At 54.9% G+C, this 22,282-nt stretch overlaps 2 protein-coding genes across 5 annotated transcripts; one reads left to right on the top strand and one right to left on the bottom strand.

The window, feature by feature from the left end:
- Window positions 1–868: 868 nt before the first annotated feature.
- SPHK1 (sphingosine kinase 1) lies at window positions 869–4,951 on the bottom strand. Of its 4 annotated transcripts, none has more exons than XM_027080776.1 (6): window positions 4,847–4,951; window positions 3,040–3,243; window positions 2,548–2,700; window positions 2,352–2,446; window positions 2,156–2,271; window positions 869–1,857 (listed from the first exon to the last, which is right to left on the bottom strand). In XM_027080776.1, the coding sequence occupies exons 2-6, from the start codon at window positions 3,047–3,049 to the stop codon at window positions 1,056–1,058; spliced, it is 1,176 nt and encodes a 391-aa protein (XP_026936577.1). In that variant the 5' UTR covers window positions 3,050–3,243; window positions 4,847–4,951; the 3' UTR covers window positions 869–1,055. The 4 variants fall into 4 exon arrangements, with proteins under 4 accessions (XP_026936577.1, XP_026936575.1, XP_026936574.1 ...); XM_027080774.1 differs by having other exon boundaries at window positions 4,802–4,915; XM_027080773.1 differs by lacking the exon at window positions 4,847–4,951 and adding an exon at window positions 3,914–4,172.
- LOC113606693 (translation initiation factor IF-2-like) lies at window positions 3,838–21,807 on the top strand. Its single transcript, XM_027081365.1, has 8 exons — window positions 3,838–3,882; window positions 4,170–4,773; window positions 4,872–5,103; window positions 5,745–8,935; window positions 11,314–11,476; window positions 20,248–20,377; window positions 20,615–20,739; window positions 21,524–21,807. The coding sequence occupies exons 1-4, from the start codon at window positions 3,838–3,840 to the stop codon at window positions 5,950–5,952; spliced, it is 1,089 nt and encodes a 362-aa protein (XP_026937166.1). The 3' UTR covers window positions 5,953–8,935; window positions 11,314–11,476; window positions 20,248–20,377; window positions 20,615–20,739; window positions 21,524–21,807.
- Window positions 21,808–22,282: the final 475 nt, after the last annotated feature.

Raw genomic sequence — 22,282 nt, 5'->3', positions numbered from 1 at the left:
GGGAGGCTCGAGGCAGCGGCACCTTCCCCTCCCAGCCTGCTTCTGCGCCTCCGCGCCGCCCGTCCGGGGGACTCACGGGGGCCGGGAGATGAGGGTCTAGAAGTTCAGTGGGTCGGTGCTCTCGCCTCCGAGCAGGGCCCATGTGCTGTTCCTCAAGAGCTGCCTTTCAGCAGTGCGTCAGCGGTAGCCGTGGCCCCCAGGGGCCCGTGACTGACCAGTTGCACCGGTTCAGCTCCTTCCAGGTGCTGGGGGAGCTGACTCGGCAGCACCTGGCCTGGGCTTGAAGCCAAAAGGGTGCCCCGCTTTGAGCGGGTAGCATCTGCCCCTCCCTGCTGCTTCCTTTTAACCCCCCCCCCCCGCCCACCACTCCCCCACAAGGACGGGTTCCTCCAGCTGCCTGCCATTTGGACCTCTGTTGCTCCTTGCCCGTTCTCCCCAGTGCGCCTAACTCGGAGGCATTTTCTCTTTCCGCTGAGACTCGCTGGCCGTGTGGCCCTAGGTAAGACACACTCGCTCTGAGCCTCAGTCTTCCTGCTTGTGCGAAGAGGCAGCTGGCTCCAGGCCAGATGGGGCACAATCATCACTGGGGCAGGGCCCCACCCCTACAGAAGCAGCCGGGACCAGCTCTGATCCTGTGCCCACCACCAAAATGACTTCCCAGGGGCCAGTAGCATGTGCACTGCCCCATCCAGGAGGGACCGTTGGGCATCATGTTAAATTCTAGAGCCCTGGAAGAAGCAAGACCCCACTCTCCCCAACCCCTAGGATAAGACCAGTAGGCTGGGAAAGTTGCTTTATTTGGATTTGATTCAGGGGGTGGGGCTCCCGGGGCTCCCAAAACCGAACACGGTGGCCTCCACGCTCCTAGCCCAGCACCTCATCCTGGCCTTTGGTGGGCAGAGCCATCCTTCCCAGCCTTCTCCAGGAGCCTTCCTCCTCCTCCCGGCCGGCCACATGAGCTGTGGACAGGCCCTCCAGTCCCTGGGGTGGGAGGGAGGGGCCTAAGCTCAGAGTAAACCAAGTAGACAGACCAAGGCACGGCAAGGCCCACGGAGTCATAAGTGCTCCGCTGGAGGTGGCCTCCGGCTGGGTGAGGCCTGTGGCTCCAGAGAGGGTGGGGACTCCCTGCAGCCACTGACCATCCAGAAGTAGTTTGGGTGCACCTGGCCCTGCACAGCCTCACTGATCATCAGTTCCCCGTCCACAGCAAACACACCCTTCCTGTCCTTGGGTTCCAGGCGGAAAGCAACCACGGGCACGTACACCAAGTGGGGACAGTCACACTCCATGTGCCTGCCTTTCTCCATGGCCAGGAAGAGGCGCAGCAGTGTGGCCCGAGACACACCTGCCCGCACGTAGAACAAATGCATAGCGCCGGCCGCACAGCGGCCCATGGGTGCAGCAAACATCTCACTGCCCAGGTGTGAGTGCAGCAGCGCCAGCACCAGCACGAAGTCCTGCTCCGGCACCACCGTCCAGTGAGAGGGCACTGCCTCCTCCAGGGGCACCAGGTGGGCGTCCACAGGGCCCTGCTGGGCCTGCTGGTCCCGAGCGGGGCAGGGGGGCATCTTGGAGACCACCGTTTCTACAGGGAGGTAGGCCAGGGAGCCCTGGTAGGTGCGCAGGGCCGCCAGGCGCAGGAAGGTGCCCAGAGTGAAGCGCATCTCACCCAGGCGCCGAAACTTCTCACTCTCCAGATCCACGTCAGCGATGAAACCCCAAGCCAGGCTGAGCACGGAGAAGAGGCGCTGCCCGGAGGCTGTCTGCAGGGACAGCAGATCCATGGGCGCCAGCAGCCGGTGGCACAGCAGCCGGGTGCAGTTGGTCAGGAGGTCTTCATTGGTCACTTGCTCGAAGCTGCAGAGGGAGAAGTCAGATGGGGTGGGCAGGAGCCCTCACACGTCCTCCCCTTCCTCCCCCTGGGGAGTTGGGGCGGACGAAGTGACACTGAGTCCCTAGGGAGTTGGCAGGAGTGACAGATGGAGCAGGTGGAGGCAGCAGCTGGAGTCACGGAGAGGGCCCCAGACGGAGGGGCCGAGGCTCCAGAGAAGAGGGCATGGAAGTTACCCCTGGGCATGGTAACTTACAAAAGAAAGCCTGGCAGTAGGGCGGCACTAAGGGGAAACAGAGGGCCACTGTGGCCCTGGGCTCTCACCCGGCATAATGGTTCACAGAAGCGGCCAGTGCATTGCCAGAGCCGGCTGGGAGGCTACACAGGGGCTTCTGGATGGCGGTCTCCCAGTCAGGCCGCTCCATGAGCCCGTTCACCACCTGTTGGAGCGCAGGTGGCCTCAGCCTGGGAAGCACCCCACCCCCACGACCCAGGCCCAGCCTTCCGGTGCGGGGCTCACCTCATGCATCAACCCGTCTCCAGACATGACCACCAGCGCGTCCCAACGTCTCAGGTCCTCCGCCCGCACCAGCTCCCGGGCGTGGTTCCGCCGCTCTGCGGAGAGACCAGCGCGGCTATCACGGCCGGGGCTGCGGTGGGGGGTGGGGGGTCCCTGTCTGGGGATGCTCCCTGCATCCCCGCGGGGAAACACTCACCAGTGAGCGTCAGCGTGAAGGAGACATCGGCCTGGGCCAGCAGGGGCTGCACGTGGCTCCGGAAGAGCTGCAGGGCTTTGCCCTTGCCCCCGCGCGGATTTAACAGCACCAGCACTCGGCAGGGCCTCGGGAGCGGGTTCCGGGAGCCGCCCGCTGTAAAGACAAACCCGAACCGGCCACTAGGGGGCTGACGATCACAGCAGGGGGACTGGGGTGGAAACGCTGTGCCTGAAACCCACGGGTAACTGATCCAACAGAGTCTGACCAGAGGCAGCGGCCTCCAGCGGTGGGGAGCTCCAGCGGCAGCCCCGCGCTCCTCACCCGGCCAGCTTGGCTTGGCTCAGGCTCGGCCCGCTTCCGGTCTCGTCGGGAAAAGTGCTTCTCTCGGGCGTCCCCAGCCTCTTTTGTTCACCTGACTCGGGCCAACCTTCCTCTCTCTCTCGAGAGAGAAGGGATCCCCCCACAGGCCTTCCCCGCCAGGCCCCCACAAACCTGCATCCATAACCTCGACCCGTGGCCCCCGCTGCCAGGGGGTCCCCGGCGCTGTCGGGGCGCTGTCCGCGGCGGCGGCTCCTGCCTTCAGCTCCTTATCGGTCCTGCCCAGGCGGGCGTCTCGGTGCCGGCTGTGGGGCTCGCCCTTCCCGCCCGGAGCCGGGGCTGTAGGGGCACCCGCGTCATTCCCTGCGGTTGCCGGATCTGGGGGAGAGGAGACACCGCTGGTGGAGTCCGCAGCGGCCCCCTGAGGTGGGGGGCGCCCTGCTAGGTCCTGGGACCACGCGTGGGGAGCCGCGCCTTCGGCATCGCCTAGTTTTCCGAGAGGTCCTGAGAGCCGAGGTCCAGTGCCACCAAGGGCGCTCCCGTCCTAGAACTGAGCTCCTACCCCCAGAGGCAAAGGGTCTCTTCCTGAGGGGCTTTCTTTCCTGGGGCCTCGGGTTCCGGCCCGACGATGATTCAGAGCCCCGTGGCTCTCTCCGGGGGATCAGGTCCTCACCCCCTGGGCGCTGCCAGGAGGAGGGGAGTCCAGTTGCTTGAAAATCCCAGAACGTGAGTGGACATCGCAGGGCGCGAAGTTCGGGGCGAGCGATCCCCGCCCCGAAACAGCCGGGTCGCCGTGTCCTCTACCCTGAGCTCCGGAGCGGCCGGAGTCGCCGCGCGCGCCTCTAAGGACCAGGCTCTGAGGCGCCGCGCGCAGCGCTCGTGGGAGCAGCGCCGGAGTCGCGCAAGAGCTGAGCCGGAGCCCGGCCGCCAGCCGCCGCCTCCCTCGGCCGCAGCCGAGTGGGCGCGGAGGCCATGCGGTGCACGGCAGTTCCCCCGACCGCCCAGGAGCCACGCACGGCGAGAGGACAGGGCGGGCGGCCAGCCCTACCCAGTCGGTCCGCTTTGCTGGGGAAGCATCACCTCCGTTCCCCACAGTGGCCTAGGGCTGAACGCAGCTCGTCCCTGGCTCAGCCTCACATCTGAGGGACAACTGGAGCGCCGGGCAAACGCTGACCGCACGGCCTCGCTGTCTCCAGCCTCAAACTTTTGTCTCAACTTCGGGGAGGGACCTGTGCCTCGCCCCCGGGCCTGGCCACGCCCCGCGCTCCCCGCGTTTGCGGGGGAGGACCCCGCGCCCTGCATAGCTGGAGCCCGCCTGTCCCCGGCCTCACCGCGCCGCCCCCCGCACGGTCAGCGCCCACGGCTCGGCCACGCGCAGCCCTTTGCCTGGGTCCCGGGACGCTGGGAGTAGGCGACCGGCGGAAGGCGGCGCCGCAGCCCGGCAGGCGAGGCGGAGGCCGTTGGCGAGGCGCGGAGCCCCAGGCCCGGCCACGAGCGGCGCGCCGCGAGCGCAGCGTCCCGGGCGCGCGACGGTGAACGCGCAGCGCAGGCCGAGGCACGGGCCTCACGCGATCTCGCCTCGGCGCCCAAAGTCGGAGCGGCCCCCGGGTGGGACTCCGGGCACACGTGGCTCAGGGCTCCGGGCAGACCCTCGGCTGTCCCTGGACGCTGCGACCTTCCGCCCCGGAGTCTCCTGGCAGAACTGGCCCCGCTCCCGGCTCCGGGCAAGCAGCGCCCGCTTCGCGCGCTCCGCCCCATCCCACCTGGATTTCGAGGCCCAGATCCCGCCGGGTGCCCCCCGCTCCGTGCCGGGGCGTCTCTCCAGCCGCTCCAGTTCTCCCCCAGAGTTATTTTTAGCCTCCCGACCAGGCAGCTCTGCAGCGCAGCCACCGAGCCTGAGGCAGCCAGGCGAGCGGTCCCGGGGAAGGCTGGCGACCTGCGCGGGGGGATGCGGTCCAGAGGGGGGATCCTTGTCGAGAACCTCAAAAGTTGGATCTTTTTCACAGAGGACAACGTCGAGGCTCGCCTAGGCCAGAGAAGCTGCTCCGCATCGGGCGATCCAGGCCCACGCACCCGAGAGGAGCTCGGCGGTGTAAACAGGCCTAGGGGTCCCCATCCGCATTGGGCAGCCAAGCATCGGGGGCGTGTCCTCCGCCGCCTCCACTGGCTCAGTGGGAAGATGCAAACGGGCCCAGGACTCGTGTATCGGTGCTTGTGTGATAAACATATCACCGGCAAGTAAGTGTCTGACCTGAACTTGTCCGCGACCAACTCGAGTAAACTCCCTGGGGGGCTGTTGGCGGCGACCCAGAGGAGGAAGTTACCAAGGCGGACTTGGCGACCTGACCAGGTAGGGCCAAAGTTAGGAAAAACCAAACCGCTGTAGGAGGCTGAGGTGGTACAGGCCCAGGCTGCAAAGTGCTCACGCGCCCACACCTGCCCCCACCGACACCCGCTCACAACTCTCTTCCCATCGCCTCAAGTCGAGAAGAGGCAGGTCTCTGCGGCCCCGGTAACTCGGGCGCGCCTCCGCCGCATCTCTTACAGAGGACCCAGGCGGCCCGGCCCCGTTTCCCAACACCTGGGAGGGGAGGAGGGCGGGGCCCAAGTGTCCCCACGTAGAGGGGAGGCGCAGGCTGGGACGCGTTGGCCTGGCACGCGTCCGGGTGGTGGCCACCTCCGTCCTGCGTGGCCCCCGGGCAGCCCTGGCTGGGTCCTGAGCGTCCCGAGCGTGTTCCGGGAAGGTGACTCAGCGACGCTTTCACGGGTCGAGAAACCATGCGAAACTAGGAACCGGGCGAGGAAGCGGGGGCGGGGCGGCATCGCCCTCTCGCAGGGCCGCGGCGGGTGTCCGCTGAGGTCTGATCTTGAACCTACAGGCCCCCACCCGCAACCCCCAGGAATCCGGCGCCAGGAGGGGAGCGCGGCGCTGCAGCCGCAGTGCCGCGGTCACGCGACGCGGAGACTCAAGCGCCTGCGGGAGGAGGGGGCTCCTTGCGGGAGCCGGGGCTCGATCCCTCTCCTCCCCCTTCGCCTGCCTTCTCCTCCTGCCAGGACTCCGGTCAAAGTCGGGGCTTTGGCGCCTAGAAGACGCGGGACGCGGGCGGGGTGCTCCCCGAGATCTCAGTCTTGGAGGGAGGGTGCTGCGGAGACCGCCAGGGCAGCCTCCCCCTTCTCCCCCGCTCGGGAGGGCACTTCCATCAGTCCTGAAAAGCCGCTGCCTTAAACCTTGGAGTCTGGTGGGAAACTGAGGCCCTCGGGAAAGGAAGACCTGGCTGTGCAGGAGTCCGCAGGGAGAAAGCCCACCTGCCACTGGGTCCCTCCGCCTCCCAGCGCCCCGGGCTGGAGCCCTTGGGGTCGTGGGGCCGGACGGGGGCGGGGTTGACTGGAAACCGAGCGACGAGGGAGGCGGAGCAGCCTGCTGGGTTCATTATCCGGCCTCCGGGGGCCCAGCGGGAGGGAGGTGAAGGGCCGAGCCCTCTGGCCCCGGTTCCAGTCTGCACAATGGCTGCTCTGTCCTCCCAGCGGCCTCGCCCCCGCCCCCACCCCCACGGTCCCTGCTCTGCCCTCCTCATTCTTGTCCGTCACCTCCCCCCTCCAGGCTGCCTCCCTCCAGGCCCACACCGCCCTCCAGCCCCTCTCTAAAGAGCTTTATTTCATCTCCAGAAACACTCATCAGCGTCCCTGGCCCAAGAGACAAGATTGAGCAAAAGCAAGATGCTTTGCCCCTTTGATAACGGGGAACTGAAACCCTGAGAGGTGAAGGGTCTCGCCTAAGCCACGGAACCAGTTCCCGACAGAGCTGAGAAGCAAACACAGGTCCCAACCCCCAGGCTGAGAGGCCCAGCTGACCCCAGGCTTCTAGCTGATCTCTGAGTATCTGTCGGCCGGGTGGGTTTCTTGCCACAGAGCTGCCCCAGTAACCCAGCTGCTGGGTCTCCCTGGGAAAGAGGAAGCAACCCGAAGCCCTCTCCAGGCTTCATCATCCAGGTTCTGATTAAGCAACTAGCTGCTGTGGCCAAGGGCCTCTGGAGTCAGGCTTGATCTGTGCTGATCGCCAACCCGCAGGTAACACCTGTCTCCCAGGTGAAAGAGACTGCCTTTCCATCTCCCCCAGCCACCCTCCTTCCTCCTTGAGGGCAGCCTTCCCAGGTGGACACACCTGAGAACCCCCTTTTTTTTTCTTCTTCAGAGAAAGAAAGCAGGCATTCACGGGGCCTGGCCCGGCTCTCTGGAAACTTGGAGCCAAGGCCGCCAGACGGCAAATGACTTGCTTTTATTAGGAGAGGCTTCCTGTCATCTCACCTGTTCCTGAGGTTTTCAGCTCCCAAGTTGAACTGGAGGACCTCGAGGCCTCCCTTGACCTCAAGTCCTTTCTGCCTGGGAGGCTGCAAGGGCAGGGGAAGGGAGGTATCCAGCCCTGCAAACTGTGTTGTTGTTTTTTTAATGTATTTTTGTGTTTGGTTGGTTTTGGTTGTTGTTGTTTTAGCCGCGCCGCGCGGCATGTGGGATCTTAGCCCCCCGACCAGGGATCGAACCCGTGTCCCCTGCTTTGGAAGCGTGGGGTCTTAACCACAGGACCGCAGTTTGCAGGGATGTCCTGCAAACTGTTTTTAAGACTTGTGTTCTGGGACAGCCCCAGATGTGGTTTTCCATTCTGAGATCCTGGTGACCGTGCCAGGCATTGAGGAGTGTGCCACACATGGATATCCAGGAGAGCAGACCGGTCACACAAGATTCTTGGCTTCTTGCAGGGAATGTTACGGGTTTCTGTCCCTGCGGCGGTTCAGCCACCCTGGGTGTGGTGGAGGGAGCCTAACTCGACCTCTTGCGTGGCCTACTTCTCCTCACGGGTGTCCTCGCCAGGGCTGGGAACCAAAGTCTCTTCTGGGCCTCTGGGCTCTGCCTGCCACACACCCCCACCCGCAGGCCTGCTGAGAGGGACACATCCCTTTCAGGGGAATTCGCGGGCACAGCCCTCCCCGTGGAAGCCTGCGAGCCTCACCCGCTTCACTCATTTCAGATGCTTGCCCGGCATCTGAAGGCATTTGTATTAGTTTCCTGGGCTCATCGCAACAAGGTGCCACAAACTGGGTGGCTTAACAGAAATTTACTGTGTCACTGTTCTCAAGAAATCCAAGATTAAGATGTTGGTAGGGTCGGTTGCTTTGGAGGGCTGTGAGGGGGAGTCTGTCCCAGGCTGCTCTCCTAGCTTCTGGTGGTTGGCTGGCAAACTCTGGTGTTCCTTGACCCAGACTCTGCCCTCATCGTCACATGGCCCTCTTCCCTTGTGAAAGGTCTGGCTGAGATGTGTTCTTTTAGGGTCTGCCTTCTCTTCTGTCGGGCATGTTCTTTTTCAAAAGCAAATTACTCTGGGAGGGAAAACCAATAAGTTATCAGGACTCTAGTGTGAATGGAGGTATCCATTTTAAACTAAAAAAAATCTAACAATACTAGGTGTCCCCAAAGAGGACAACAGTGCACGCTCGTGTGGGTGTCGCAGGAAAGGTGTCTGGGAGCTGGACCTGCCCGCCTCCGCTGTTGGGAGGAATTGTTTATATCTGTGCTGGCTGCCGGGTGGCTTTGCCCAGGCTTGCACACTGCCCCGGCTACCTTGACTTTCAGATCTTACCTCATACCTTGGCTTATGGCATCTCTGGCATCCTGAGCAGGTGCGTTTATTCCCCAGGCCTCGGAAGAACAAAGCTGAGTTTTGTGTTAGTGCACCGGGTTCCTGTCGCTGCACCACTTTATTATCCTGCAGTACTGAAGGTCAGAAGTTTAAAACGGATTGACGGGGCTGTGCTGTCTTCCTGCTCTAGCTTCTAGAGACCTGCATTCCTCAGTTCAGGACGCCCTCCTTCACCTCCGAAGGCGGCAGCACAGCATCTTCAGGTCTCTGTCTGACTTCTGCTTCTGCTGTCACATCTCTGACTTTGACCTTTCTCCCTCCCTCTTACAGGGTCTCCTGTCTGTGATGACATTGGCCCCACCTGGCTAACCCAGGATCATCTCCCCATTCAAGAGCCGTAACTTAATAGCGTCTGCAAAATCCCTTTTGCCATATAAGGTAACATATTCATGGGTCCCAAGGATTATGACGCAGCCGTCTTTGGGGGGCTGTTATTTTGCTAACCACAGCTGGGTAGGAAAACTCTGGGAACCGTGTCCTTACTTGGCTACAGAACCTTCGTTCTAGCATTCCTTACCTCCCCAGTGCTACCAACTGAACACATACCAGGAACTTAGTTTCCCCCAGATTAGCATTTGTCGTGGTGGGACCGAAAACACTCTTGCTGAGGTCATCGACACCTGATTCTGTAGGCTTTTTGGTCTTTGACTCATCCGGCAGAGGCCCCTGCAAAGAAAGCTGGTTTCCATTTTTTAAAATTACCCAGGAGGGAAAAAACAAATTACCCAAAAGAGAGAAATTGACATCTTCACTAAATATAGTAATTATAGGTTTGCAAAGGACTTTTCACCTGAGGAAGGGGTGGGGAGCAGACCAGCCCATCCATTTCCAGCCTGGCAGGGAGGGCTTACCACAGGGCGCAGCCTGCTGGGTATTACACAACATGTGCGGTCCGCTCAGCTCCTGTCATGTGACCCGACAGTCCAGCTACTTCTGTCCTCTGTGGTAAGTCTGGACCAGGCCAGCCACATGGAGAACCGTGGCTAGGAACCTTCCACAGGCTCCCGCTGACAGCAGCTCTGGTTTGGGCCCAGCGTGGGCTCTGACCTGGTCTCCAGCGCCCTATCCCCCATCCTGGGTACTTGTGAGGGGAGAGATGATCCCCTTCTGAGGCTGCAGCCAGTCCCCACCCCACCCAACTGTGCTTTGTAATCACTTACTCGTTTATACTGGCTTATACTGGTTCGGAGACACTGTGTAACTGGTGAACGTTCTCGTTCAAGGGAAGAGAAGCCATCAGCCACGTGTCAAACTGCTTTGGGTGATTCCCAAAAGGAGAACTTCTGGGAAGCGGGAAGAGGGGCCTGGCCCCTCTACAGTCGGTCGGGCAGCAGGAGAGCCGAGCCGCTTTTATCTGGGAGTAGCCTGGCGTCCAGGCCGAGGGGATGGGTGTGTCACAGTTTTCCGGGGGCTTTTTGTTGTGCAATGTTTTCCACTTTCACATCTCTCTGAAGCTAAGCTATGTCCTTGGGTTGTTCCCAAAGCAAACAGACAGCGGGCTGGACACAGTGCGTTAGCGCTAATGATCTAGGGTGGTTTCCTGGTACCTGCGGATGGATCCCTTCCTCCGAGCAAAGGTGAAGTCCTAGCTCACCCCCTCCGGAGATGCTCACTCTGCCTTGGGAACGCCCTTTCGAGGCGCCCTGCTGGCCCCTGGTGGCCACCTGGGGATGCGTCCCTCTCTCATCTTTTATCCAAACGGTGCAGCCACTCAGGCCTCCTCCACAGAAGCCAATTTGTTGGAGGCAAAAGAGGGGCCGGCGCGCTTCTTTGCCAAGCTGCAGAGAGGGAGGCTGGAGTGGGCTTGCCTGCCCGAGGCTTATTATCCACATCCTGAGAATAGAAATTCCCCTTTCCTGGAGGCTGGCCTCCTGAAGGTCAAACCCTTCGATTCTTTCCAGACACAACTTTGGTAGTATAAGAAATGAGTATACAGGATGGGCTGGACAGGGGTCGAGGAGAGGGGCCTGGGGCAAGGGACACCGTAACCTCATTCCACACGTGTGCCCCCAAGGCTTTGTACAGCCGAGGGAGTGATGCTGTGCTGATCCGACAGGAGAACCATTTCCAAAAGCGGCTCGTTGTTCTTTTTGCTCATTGCCCGAAAGCACTGACCACAGCAACGTGACCGGCATCTTGAAAATGAGTTGAGATGTCATTTCTCCTTCAAGGCACCATCAGATAGATGATCCTAGCAGCCTCCTCTGAAACTCCCCCTTTCAAAACAGAATGGGGAACCTAGTGATTACCTGTCAAAGCCTACAGACTAAGGAGTGAAATTATTTTTAAAAAACAAACAAAAGATGGAATGGGCTTGGAGAGCGCTCCTGAGCTGTGAGGAGCGTATAGGTGGGGGCTGAAGAACATATCCTTTCTTTGCTCTTGCTGTCTCCTTCCTAGAGCTGCAGTCGTTGCGGTTCTGTACACAGAAGTCCTCGAGAGAAATGCTTGTGGGCTGCTCTCCCAACCGCATCCCTCTGGCGGATCCAGGGGAGGGAGCCCTATCTGGGTGCCAGGTGGCTGCTGCAGTGGTGCAGAGCCCAGGAAGGGCACAGTCCAACACCCCACCTCCTCCTGGCTCCGTGCAGCAGGCTGATGGGTCCGGGGAGGGAGGGACAGACAGACGGCTCTGATGCAGAGTTAGAAGGACAAATCCATCTTCCTGACTCGGCATGACCTAGAAAAATCCATAGCATCAGAACTTGGTATTTGCAAACAAGCACAAGGATCTTATCTTTTTTTTTTTTTTTTTTAAGGATCCTATCATTTTAAGCTGAGGTTCCAGTTGCCATGTGACAAGTATCTGTGACCACTCGGTTCTCAGACTGAGAACTTTGAGCACTTAAGGAGGGAAGACAGTCTAACTGCAAAATATGTTTAGCATGGAATCGGATCTGCCGCCTTCATCTCTTGGCAGGGGTAAGTGTTATCCTAAGGGGAGAGGTGTGTTGAGTCCTCAGGGGTGGATCTGTTACCCCGATTTGCAGCCATTAGTGGTGCAGGAGCCACACAGGCTGGGGAGAGGCTGAGTGGCGGCCCGGAGACAAGCAAACCCCAGGACACTGAAGACCAGGTCTCTGAGGTCTCAGGCATTTCTGAAATGCTGAGGACCCTGAGTGGAATAGCAGAAGCCTAATTCTAATTCTAAACCAAGACTTGGATATCTGTGTGTGCTTAACAATGACTAGCAGGTCGCCCGTGAAGAAATGGTCCTAAGAGATGTGGAAAACAAATCTGGAATACCCACCAGCCCTTGAGAAAAATATCTTAAAAATTTTTTTTATTGAAGTATAGTTGATTTACAATGTTGTATTAGTTTCAGGTGTATAGCAAAGCGATTCAGTTATCCATATACCTATATTCTTTTTCAGAGTCTTTTCCATTATAAGTTATTACAAGATATCGAATATAGTTGCCTGTGCTATACAGTAGGTCTTTGTTTTTCTATTTTATATATAGTGGTGTGTATCTGTTAATTCCAAATTCCTAACTGAACCTCCTCCCTACCCCCAAGAAAAGTATCTTGTTTTTTTTCTTTTGGGCTGAGCCACATGGCTTGTGGGATCCCGAGCCCTCGGCAGTGAAAGCATGGAGTCCTAAGCACTGAACCGTCAGGGAATTCCTGAAAAATATCTTTTAGAAAGGAGAGCCTTGGGACTTACTTCCCTGGCAATCCAGTGGTTAAAGACTCTGAGCTTCCACTGCAGGGTGTGCGGGGTCTATCCCTGGTTGGGGAGCTAAGATCCCGCATGCCACGTGGCAGGGCCCAAAAAAAAAAAAAAAAAGGAAAGACGCAAGGTTCCTCAAAAAGTTAAACATAGAGTTACTGCATGACCCAGCAAGTTCACTCCTGGGTACTTACCCAAGAGAACTGAGAACATGTGTCCACACAAAAACTTGTACACGAACGTTCATAGCAGCTCTATTCACAATAACCGAAAGGTAGAAACAACCCAAGTGTCCATCAACAGAGGAATGGGTAAAAGAAATGTGGCATATCCGTACGCAGGAATAGCATCTGGCCGTAAAAAGTAAGGAAGTCCTGATCTGTGCTACGGTGTGGATGAACCGCATGAACATTATGTGAAAGAAGTGACAGAAGCCGTATACAAAAGGCCACATATTGTGGGATTCCATTTAAAGGAAACGTCCAGAATAGGTAGACAGAAAGCAGACTGGTGGTTGGCCGGGGTATGGGGAGGCACTGCTTAATGGATGTGGGCTGTATTTGGGGTGATTTTATTTTAGGGTGATGGTTTTATTATGGGTTTTGTTTTGGAACTAGTTAGAGGTCACGGTTACACAACATTGTGAATGTGCTACATGCCACTGACTTGTTTATTTTATGTTATGTGCATTCATCCGAATTTTTTTTTTAATGTTCATTTACTTTATTTATTTATTCCTTTTTTTTTAATTTGGCCACGCCTTGGCTTGCGGGATCTTAGTTCCCTGACCAGGAATTGAACCTGCGCCCTCGGCAATAAAAGTGCAGAGTCCTAACCATTGGACCTCCAGGGAATTCCCAAATTTTATTTTATTTTTTTTCAATGAGGGACTTGAACCAGCCGTGACCCTTTCAGGATCATTCTTTTGTGATGCACAAAAAGTCCATTTCTAAGGATGCAGTTGAAATTCTGATTTGGGTGGTGGTAGATATTTATTCCAGGCATTTGTTAAAGAAGGGGAAGGAGGACTTCTTCAGGACCATCTTGATGGGGGCAGGGACCACTACCTGGGGTCTTGCAGCGGTGGGGGAGGGAGTAGAGATTGGGCTCAACTGTGAATATAAGGAAAGGTGGGAATGTATAGCCAGGGAGCAGCAGATCGGGGGTCAGTGGATGGAAGATTACTAAGAGGAAACATCAGGGGAAAGGGGAGATTTTTGCTAAACCGACCTACCTGAACTTGCCAAAGGCAGGCCAGGGGGCTCAGACATCACCCCAGGTGGTGGAGGATGGGGAACCTCAACAGATATTGAAGGTGACCAGACATGGAGGATGGGGGATTCTGGCTAAACTGACTTGGCAGGATTCTTGCTAGAAGTGGACTCTGCAAAGCAGGACACAGAAGCCCAGGGTTTGAGACCTAGTCAGAAGAGGGCTCAGATGAGCCCGATTAGCTCAAAGAGAGAATCTTTCTCCTTGTCACTAAATTTTTCGGAGTCCAGTAATGTCAGCCTCATGGAACCATTCAGAGGCTCCTTCCCTCTTCTCTCAGGGGTGAGGGGTGGCCACCAGTGCTTTGGTGGCATTATTTGGAGGGACTTATCTTGTCTCAAAAGTAGTGTCACTTTGTGGGGGCCCTAAATGCCGATCTTTTTTTTTTTTTTTAAATGCCGATCTTTGGTCACTGTTATTTTCTTTTCATTTCTCTGTATTTCCCTCCATAGTTATACAATATGTGTGAGGTTTGTTTTTTTTTAAGAATGTGTATATGTGTGTGTGTGTGTGTGTGTGTGTGTGTGTGTGTGTGTGTATAACTGAAGCACTTTGCTGTGTGGAGTTTTTATTGAAGTATAAATATATACAGGAAAGCACACAGATCATAAACTATGAATTTATGCACTAACACACCTGCATTAATAAAAGAGCACATCCTAGAAACCCCTGGTGCGCCCTCCCAGCCACTCGCCGCCCCGCACAAGATAACCACTCATGCAGTGTATTTGTATATTTGGGAAGAAATACTTAAAATTTAAACAAAGTGAAAATACATTAGAGATGGAAAAATTTTAAATCCAGCCCTTTTTATTTGTGAAGGCTCTTCCAAATGGCTCAGACGTGGTAAGGGCTGAGGGCTCTAAGTGGGTTTGGCCTCGGGATATTCCTAAAGGACAGCAGGAGGCAGCTGGCAATAGCCACGGGATCAGCTGATGGACCCATCTCCTTTCTGGGTCATTTGGCACCTGGGCTCCCAAACTAGCCAGCACATTGGAACCCCCTGGTGGAGCTTCAGTACTACAGATACCTGGGTCCCACCCCCAGAGATTGTGATTTAACTGGTCTGCAGTGTGGCCCGAGCTTCAGAGTTTTTCAAAGCTCTGAAGTGATCCTAATATGCAGACAGGGCTTCCCTGGTAGTCCAGCAGTTAAGACTCTGTGCTTCCAATACAGGGAACGCAGGTTTGATCCCTGGTCGGGGATCCCACATCCTGTGCAGCGAGGCCAAAAAATTTAAAAATTAAAAATAGATAAATAAAAAAATATGCAGACAAATGTGGGAAGTACTGACTTAGCATAAAAGGAAGATCTGAAGCCTGTTTTCCAAGCAGGCAGGCAAACTCAAAGGCCTCCCAGAGATTCTGTAACTGCCACAAAAAACTCTCTTATTCAGGACCATCATGAATTGTCACGGTCCCACTGACTATTTCACGTCTGGAAATGAGTCAGGCATACTACAGAAATGACACATACTATTACAGCCTCTCCCCACATCCTCCCAGACACTGGCTTGGGAATGTGGGAATAGTGACAAAGCTGGCTACCACCCAGGCTCCAGGAAAATGGGGGGAGGGGAGGCTCTGCAGTTATTACAGTCACTCCCACTAGGTGTGTCAAAGCAGATGCTCTTGTGAATTAAAAAAAACTCAATTAAATCTTATTTCCCTGTTGGACAGTAATACAATTTTGAAAATGCTCTTTCTTAATATCGAATTGGTATTTAATTACCAGGGGGATTCGACCTTCCCTGAAAGGCAGATGCAGTTATCTTCCCACCATGAGGACTCTCACCCTGAGGGTCAGCCTTGGAAGTTCCTGCCCCCTCCACCTCATCACACTGTACCTTCATGATATAGGTCAGATTTCTAAGAACCTGTGTTTCTATAGTGGTTGTGTGGAATAGTGGTTTAAAATTTACGGAAGGGGCTTCCCTGGTGGCGCAGTGGTTGAGAGTCCGCCTGCCGATGCAGGGGACACGGGTTTGTGCCCCGGTCTGGGAAGATCCCACGTGCCACGGAGCGGTTAGACCCGTGAGCCATGGCCGCTGAGCCTGTGCGTCTGTAGCCTGTGCTCTGCAATGGGAGAGGCCACAACAGTGAGAGGCCCGCGTACTGCAAAAAAATAAATAAATAAATAAAATAAAATTTACGAAAGAATGGGAAAGGAGTGACAGGAGGAAGAAATGGGCAGGTGGGGGAGGACGGGGAGGGGGGTGCGGGGGGAGCTGGAATGCTTTCGTGTCAAGGGTTACCCAGCTTGTGAGCTGGTACTGTGCCTAGGCTACTTGGGCTTGGAATGGTGTTTGACCTGTATCTTTCCACCAGCCCAGATAGCCCACTTGTGCAAACCCTTCTTGGACAATCACTAGAAAGACAAGTAAGTTTTCATCCAAGAAAGCACCATATGTTTCTTCAGAAACCTTTCAAGTACTTGACTCCCTAGGGAAGTGTTCTAATTATCTGTTTCCGAGTGAGAAACCACCCTAAGAGGTAGTGGCTTGAAGCAATAATTTATTGGGTCCATCGTGGGTTGATTGGGCTCAGTCAGGTGGTTCTCACTTGGGGACTCATGTGATTACAATGTCAGTGGGCTGAACATCTGAGATGGGTCCCTCCTGGGGGACCATTGAGGCAGGCTGTCAGCTGGTTCAGCTGGGGCCGTCAGCCAGAGTGCCTGTGTGGACTCTCCATGTGACATGGCAGCTAGGTTCCCAGAGGGAAGGTCTCAAGAGCATCATTCCAGGACACCCAGCGGAAGCTGTGTGGCTTCTCACGCCCTGGTTTTGGAAGTCCCAGGCCATCACTTGTGCCACATTCCACAGCTCAAGCAAGTCACTAAGGCCAGCCCAGATTCCAGGGAATGGAACCAGGGTCCTTCCCCCATGGTCGGGGAGGAGGGACTGATGGAGGCCATATTTAGGGGCTCTCAGTTACTTACCTTAGGAATTGAGAATTGGGACAAATTTAGGGAACTGCTTCACCCTTAAGGAAACTAGTGTGTAGCTTAAGAACAAGATTCCTTCAAATATATTTTCAGGAACCCCAGCGCCGTGTTGATCAATGCCCCAGCTTCCTTGGGTCTCCTTGTTTTAACTGAAACCAGCTACCCTGCCTGACGGCGTTCGTCCTTAAGCCTTCTCTCTACCCCCGGAAGCTGCTGCTTTTCCACTTCCTTCTTAATACAAGTGCTGACATTCATCACGCTCTTATTTTGTGCCAGACACTGTGCTGAGCAATGCATACACTTAGCCCGTTTCATTAGGAAGACTTGTCTTGTTGAAGTGCCCATTGAGAAAAGGTTGATTGTTTGTTTGTTTCCAGTAACCACCGCCAGCTGTGCTCTGTCCAAACCCCCTTTGTTACTGGCTGAAAGACTCCCCATTAAGGCACCTCAATCTGATTCCACTGATCCAGTCACTTTTTTTTGTTATTAAGGCAGCCCCACTTGGGAGTTTAAGACTGGTCCATTTAGGAACTCAAACTTGGGAATTCCCTGGTGGTCCAGGGGTTAGGACCCAGCACTTTCACTACAGGGGCCCCGGGTTTGATTACCTGGTACCGCAAGCCGTTGGCATGGCCAAAAAAAAAAAAAAAAAGAAAGAAAGAAAGTGAAACTTATCTCAAGCACAGGCTCCAGCACTGAAGCAGGGACAAGGCCTATCTCTCACAAGCCGCCCACTGCTCTGTGCTTACTTCGTGAGGTTGAGGCGGAGGGGAGAGAAATAGAAAACAGATGTGTTTCCTGTGGTGACTAGTTGGGGGCGGTGATGTGGCTGTCCTGTGCCCTGGGTCTTTACTGCTGACCCAACTCATTCTCTAGAGCAGAGTTTCTCATCCTCAGCACTATTGACACCGGGGGCTGGATTATCCTCTGTTGTGGGGACCTGTCCTGTGCATTGTTTAGCAATATCCCTGGCCTCCGCCCACTAGATGCCAGGAGTACTTCCCAAGTTGTGCAACCAAAAATGTCTCCAGTCATTGCCAATGTCCCCTGGGAGCAACCTTGCCCTGGCCGAGAACCAGCGCTCCTTAGACTTGGTGTGGACAAGTGGGCGCCCCACAGGACTGCCAGCGGAGACTCTCCCAAGGGGCTCCCCTGGTTCCACATTCTTGCTGACCTTTGGAGGTGGCCTCATGCCATATTTATTGCTCTGAGGAGGTTCCCCAATCCCAAATCCCAGAATCTGCAATTCCATCCACACTCTGGATCCGACTCTGGGGCTGTGGGCTTGCACCCATCTTCTGAGGGGATGGGTGGATCCAGTCCTTTGCCTCCTGGCTGACTGCCCACCATGCCAGCTCCTCTGGGCACTGTCCAAACTGCAGGAGCCCCAGGGCAGATGCACCAGCCCACGGCCAAGCGGACAGCCAAGTGGGAGACAAGATGTTCCTCTCTACTGTCCCACACACTTTACAGTGGCTCCACTGTGTCCCCAACCCCCCCACCCCCACCTGGTTTCAAGAAAAGCCGGTCTTCATGAAGAAGCAGCCTCTCACCCTTCCTCTCTCCCTTTTTCTTGAGGCAGGATGCCATGACACCGACTACCCATGGTTGGGCCAAACTTCACAGGTTAAGACCACCATCCTCCACAAGACCGTCCAGACACCAGCAGCAAGTTCGGGGGTCCCCTGGCCACACTCACTTTTGACCAGCTGGCTACAAATTCGGGGGTTCCCACTACCCCCTCAGGTTCAATCATTCACTAGAATGGCTCACAGAACTCAGGAAAGCGCTGTACTTGCTATTACAGTTCAATGATAGCAAAAGGATGCAAATCTGAACCAGCCACAGGGAGAGACACCTACGGTGAGGTCGTAGGGTGGGAAGGTACCAAACTTGAAGCTTCTGGCGTCCTCAGGGACACGTTACCCTGTTGGCAGAGCACTGCCAACCAAGGAAGCTCACCGAGCTTGGGTGTCTAGAGGGTTTCATTATGTAGGCACAATTGATTAAGTCATTGACCATTGATTGAACTCAGTCTCTAGCTCCCCTTCCTTCCCCAGAGGTTGAGCTAATATCACGTGGTTTATCCTAAACTATCAGATAGAATTGGAGGGGCCCACCATGAATAACTGACCCTCCTATCTCTCAGGAAATTCCAAGGATTTAGAGGTGACCTCCCAGGGACCAGACGAAGGCCAGCCACATGCTGGATTACACACAGGATTGAAAGAGTCAGTGCTGCATGGCATCTCCCAGCCAGCTCCCGGCTGGTAGTTCTCTGAACGTAGAATGTGGGGTGCATTTTAATTCTTGGCAGTAGGCTCCGGCAATTCTTGGAAAGCAGGAAAGATCCTGCCAGGCACCTCCCTCCACCTTGTCACACATGCATCATCTCATTTAGTCCTCACCACCACCCCCAGGCAGGTAATATTGTGATCACCGTTCCACAGATGAAGAAACGTAGGTACAGGTTGACGGACTCCCCCAGGTGAACCAGCAGAAAAGGACTGAGTCCAGGTCTGTCTGACTCCAGAGCTGCCCCCTCATGGGCGACGGAGCCCTGCCTCCTGCACCCCCACTGGTGTAGTCCTACCAGCTCCTCAGGCGGCCTCCAGAACACCTCTCTTCCTCCTGCAAAGCCCTCCCTGTTCTGACCCTCTGCTACCGGGCTCACCACTCTGAACACCCCCTCTGCTGTTGCCCACTCCTGACGTCTCTGTTCCCTGCTCACCATCTTCTTGGCTCCAAGTTCTGAGAACGCGTAAACATTAGGTTCTGGGAGTTGGACGCCTGCCATAATCTCTCTCCGACCTAGAATGATCTTCATCCGCGTCTGACCTCATCCCCGGCTCTCGCAGTCGCGGCCGAACCACCACCCCTTCTCCCATGCTAAAACCCACATGCCAGCCTGCCCTGCTTTCTCCCTCTTGTGGCCACACTGTCATTCAGGCTTGCCTCTAAACCTCTGGCCTTGAGCACCCCACTCTCTTCCTCCTCCAATCCGCTGTCCTGAGGCTGTGGGGAAGGAGAGGAGGGGCAGTGCTTCGAGTGGGGACCACACGCAGCTCCGTGATGCCGTTGTGACTCTGCGAAGCCCGTTTCTCCTCTGCGGCCGCTCCCTTCCAGCCTCTGCCGCCAGGGGCGCTAGTGGGGCCCGCACGGCTGGAAGGGGAGAAAGGGCCGATGCTTCCTGTCTGCTCTGCTTGGTCACCCGAGCATCACCCTGGCAATGGTGACATCTGGCTCCAGTGTCCCTGCGCTCCCAGAACCTGCCTCTGTGCCTCTCAGAGGTACCGCACCAGCTGGGCAGTGCCTCCTCGCCGGAGATCCGAGTGGCATCTCCGTGGGACCCCTCCTCCAGGCTTCTAGAATCCCATAATCCCAACCTGTCCTCTTGGTTCCCCATTCATGGGGGTGGGGTAGCTGCTTGCTGTGGTCTCCCAGTGTCGGCTTTCTGCCGCTTCTATCTTGCAATACCCATTTAACCAATTCTCTATATTAAATTCTTTGTTAAAATAATGAATGTGTTGGGAATTCCCTGGCAGTCCAGTGGTTAGGCCTCTGCGCTTTCGCTGCGGAGGGCGAGGGTTCAATGCCTGGTCAGGGAACTAAGATCCCACAAGCTGCTAGGCGCGGCCAAAAAAAAAAAAAAGAAAGAACGTGGTTTGTTTTCCTGATTGCCTCTGACCTAATAAATATGTATAAACATTTCCCATCTCCCTTCACCTAATAGTTCATACGTGCCAGACGTTGTTCGGTTTGACATGTATTAACTCACTAATTATTATTACCCCCACTTTACAGGGGAGAAAACTGAGGCAAAGGGAGACATAATTGTTTGCTCGGGATCACACAGCTGTTAAGAGTGGCCTCCAAGAGCCTGGCTCCCGAGATAACACTCATCTACACACGCTGCAGCGTCTCACTGCTGACAGTGAGTTGGTGTAGCTGGGGCACTAAGTGATCACATAGTGTTCCCATTTATGGATGGACGAAAGCTATTTTTGGATATTTGTATCATGTGGGGGTTTTAGCTATTAGAGAGCCTGGATCCCCTTGAACCTGACACACTTAGGTCACTTGAGCCAGGAACCTTACAACTTTCTGAATTATTTTGGTCCATGATTTGTTGTAACCTGTCTCCTTAATGTTTAACCTTCTATCTTCTCAGCCCCGACTCCCCGTGGCCTTTTTCCTCCTTCCATGTCTTTCCCTATGAGCCTACCTTGCCAGTGTGCTGCTGTAAATCTGGAGATACGGGCGAGGAGACATCTCCTGTTTGGCAGACTCTAGAAGGTACTAGGAGGCACTATGGTCTCACCTTGAATCAGAGTCTTCAACGAGGTATGGGTATTGGTGATACCCTGAAATGCCTCCAAAGGCCTCCACCAAGAGTTCCTGAAAACCCCATGACAGAAGAGGTTCTATCCTACTGAGACTCTATGCTGGATTCCATTTCAGACTTTCCAGCGGCCGGCAGGGCAGCTGCTCTCTACCACTGCCCTTGCTGAAGCTGGGAAGGGTCACTCCCAGCGTGCTCGGCTCTGTCTGCCCAGTATTTTGCCCTCGCCCCCAGCATGGTTTCTGGTGTCCTATGGAGAGAATCAGCTTAGAGATCCAAGTCGGTATTATTTTTAGAACTAAAGATCATTCAGTCTCAGCTTGCTTCGGCCTGTTCAGGCAACGAGAACAGGGAAAAGTCTCACATTTTTCCAAAGTTCATGTCGGAGTAGTGCAACATGGAAGCAACACTTCTGAATCATTGCCTAAAGTGTTCTCCTTTGTTGCAAAGACTGACCTTGTCTTCCAAATAATTCATTCCCTGGGGACAAGGCTGAGCCATTCTGAACACACCCCTCTTTGTCTTCTCTGCTCATTCTTGGACAATTCTTCGTGCCAAATCTGAACCTGTGCTTTCTCTTCTAGTTTTTAGAAGAGAGGAGATTATATTTCCATAATTCATGCTGAACCTGCAGCCCAGTTAGCAACAGGATTTTTTTTTTTATAACTTGAAAACTGAAATTGGGTTGAATATGGAAATGTCAACTTGCACTGAGCAGAGCTGTCTTTGTTTTTGCAGGAAATGTCCAGCAGGTTTGGAGCCTCAAGGATCAGCCTGTTTTATAGAGAAACATTAAAACAACAACAACAACAAAAAAAAAAACTGGAACTGAGCAAGAGAGTTCTCACTTCAAACTGCAAAAAACACATTCTTTGCAAAATGAGCAGAAGTGTCTTTCTACTCAGTCCAGACCCTGTATTGGTCAGAATTCTCCAGAAAAGAAACAGAACCAACATGATATCTATCTATTTAGAAAGCAAATGTTGAAGAGCTAAAAGGAAAAATAAAAAACACCACAATCAGAGAACAAGCAGATGAAAAATAATTAAGGTCATAGAGAATTTGACTACAACTAACAAACGATCTAACCAACAGACGTAAAACGCGCACCCCCAAACTGTAGAACACATATTCTTTTCAGGTGCATACAGGGCATTTACCTACATAGATCACATGCCGGGCCACCAAGTGTGTCTCAACACATAGCAGAGGATTGAATTCACTTAGGGTGTGTTCTCTCACAAAGTGGAATTAAATTAGAAATCAATAACAGATCTCTAGAAATTTCCCAAAGTTTAGAAATCATGCAGCACACTTCTAACAATTCACAGGACAAAGAAGAAATCACAGTGAAAATTACAAAGATTCTCAGACATAAAAACCCATGTCGGGACTTCCCTGGTGGTCCGGTGGTTAAGACTCTGCGCTTCCACTACAGGGGCACGGGTTTAATCCCTGGTTGGGGAACTAAGATGCCGCATGGCGCGGCCAAAAAAA

This window comes from Aethalodelphis obliquidens, unplaced genomic scaffold (assembly GCF_003676395.1).
Source record: "Aethalodelphis obliquidens isolate GAN/ISIS:26980383/991018 unplaced genomic scaffold, ASM367639v1 scaffold44, whole genome shotgun sequence".
NCBI classification, from domain to species: Eukaryota; Metazoa; Chordata; class Mammalia; order Artiodactyla; family Delphinidae; genus Aethalodelphis; species Aethalodelphis obliquidens.
The sequence above is the reverse complement of the archived record's forward strand: the minus strand, read 5'-3'. Positions and strand labels throughout refer to the sequence as shown.

What these genes read in the sequence shown, in the direction of transcription:
- SPHK1 (XM_027080777.1), bottom strand. Translation starts at nt 3,603, where the DNA reads ATGTCCACTCACGTTCTGGGATTTTCAAGCAACTGGACTCCCCTCCTC. An exon ending in GAGACGGGTTGATGCATGAG is followed by an intron (nt 2,272 to 2,351) that starts GTGAGCCCCGCA and finishes GCGCTCCAACAG; the next exon opens with GTGGTGAACGGGCTCATGGA. An exon ending in TCTGTGAACCATTATGCCGG is followed by an intron (nt 1,858 to 2,155) that starts GTGAGAGCCCAG and finishes CTCCCTCTGCAG; the next exon opens with CTTCGAGCAAGTGACCAATG.
- LOC113606693 (XM_027081365.1), top strand. Translation starts at nt 3,838, where the DNA reads ATGCGGTGCACGGCAGTTCCCCCGACCGCCCAGGAGCCACGCACG. An exon ending in ACCGAGCCTGAGGCAGCCAG is followed by an intron (nt 4,774 to 4,871) that starts GCGAGCGGTCCC and finishes TCTTTTTCACAG; the next exon opens with AGGACAACGTCGAGGCTCGC. An exon ending in GATAAACATATCACCGGCAA is followed by an intron (nt 5,104 to 5,744) that starts GTAAGTGTCTGA and finishes TTGAACCTACAG; the next exon opens with GCCCCCACCCGCAACCCCCA.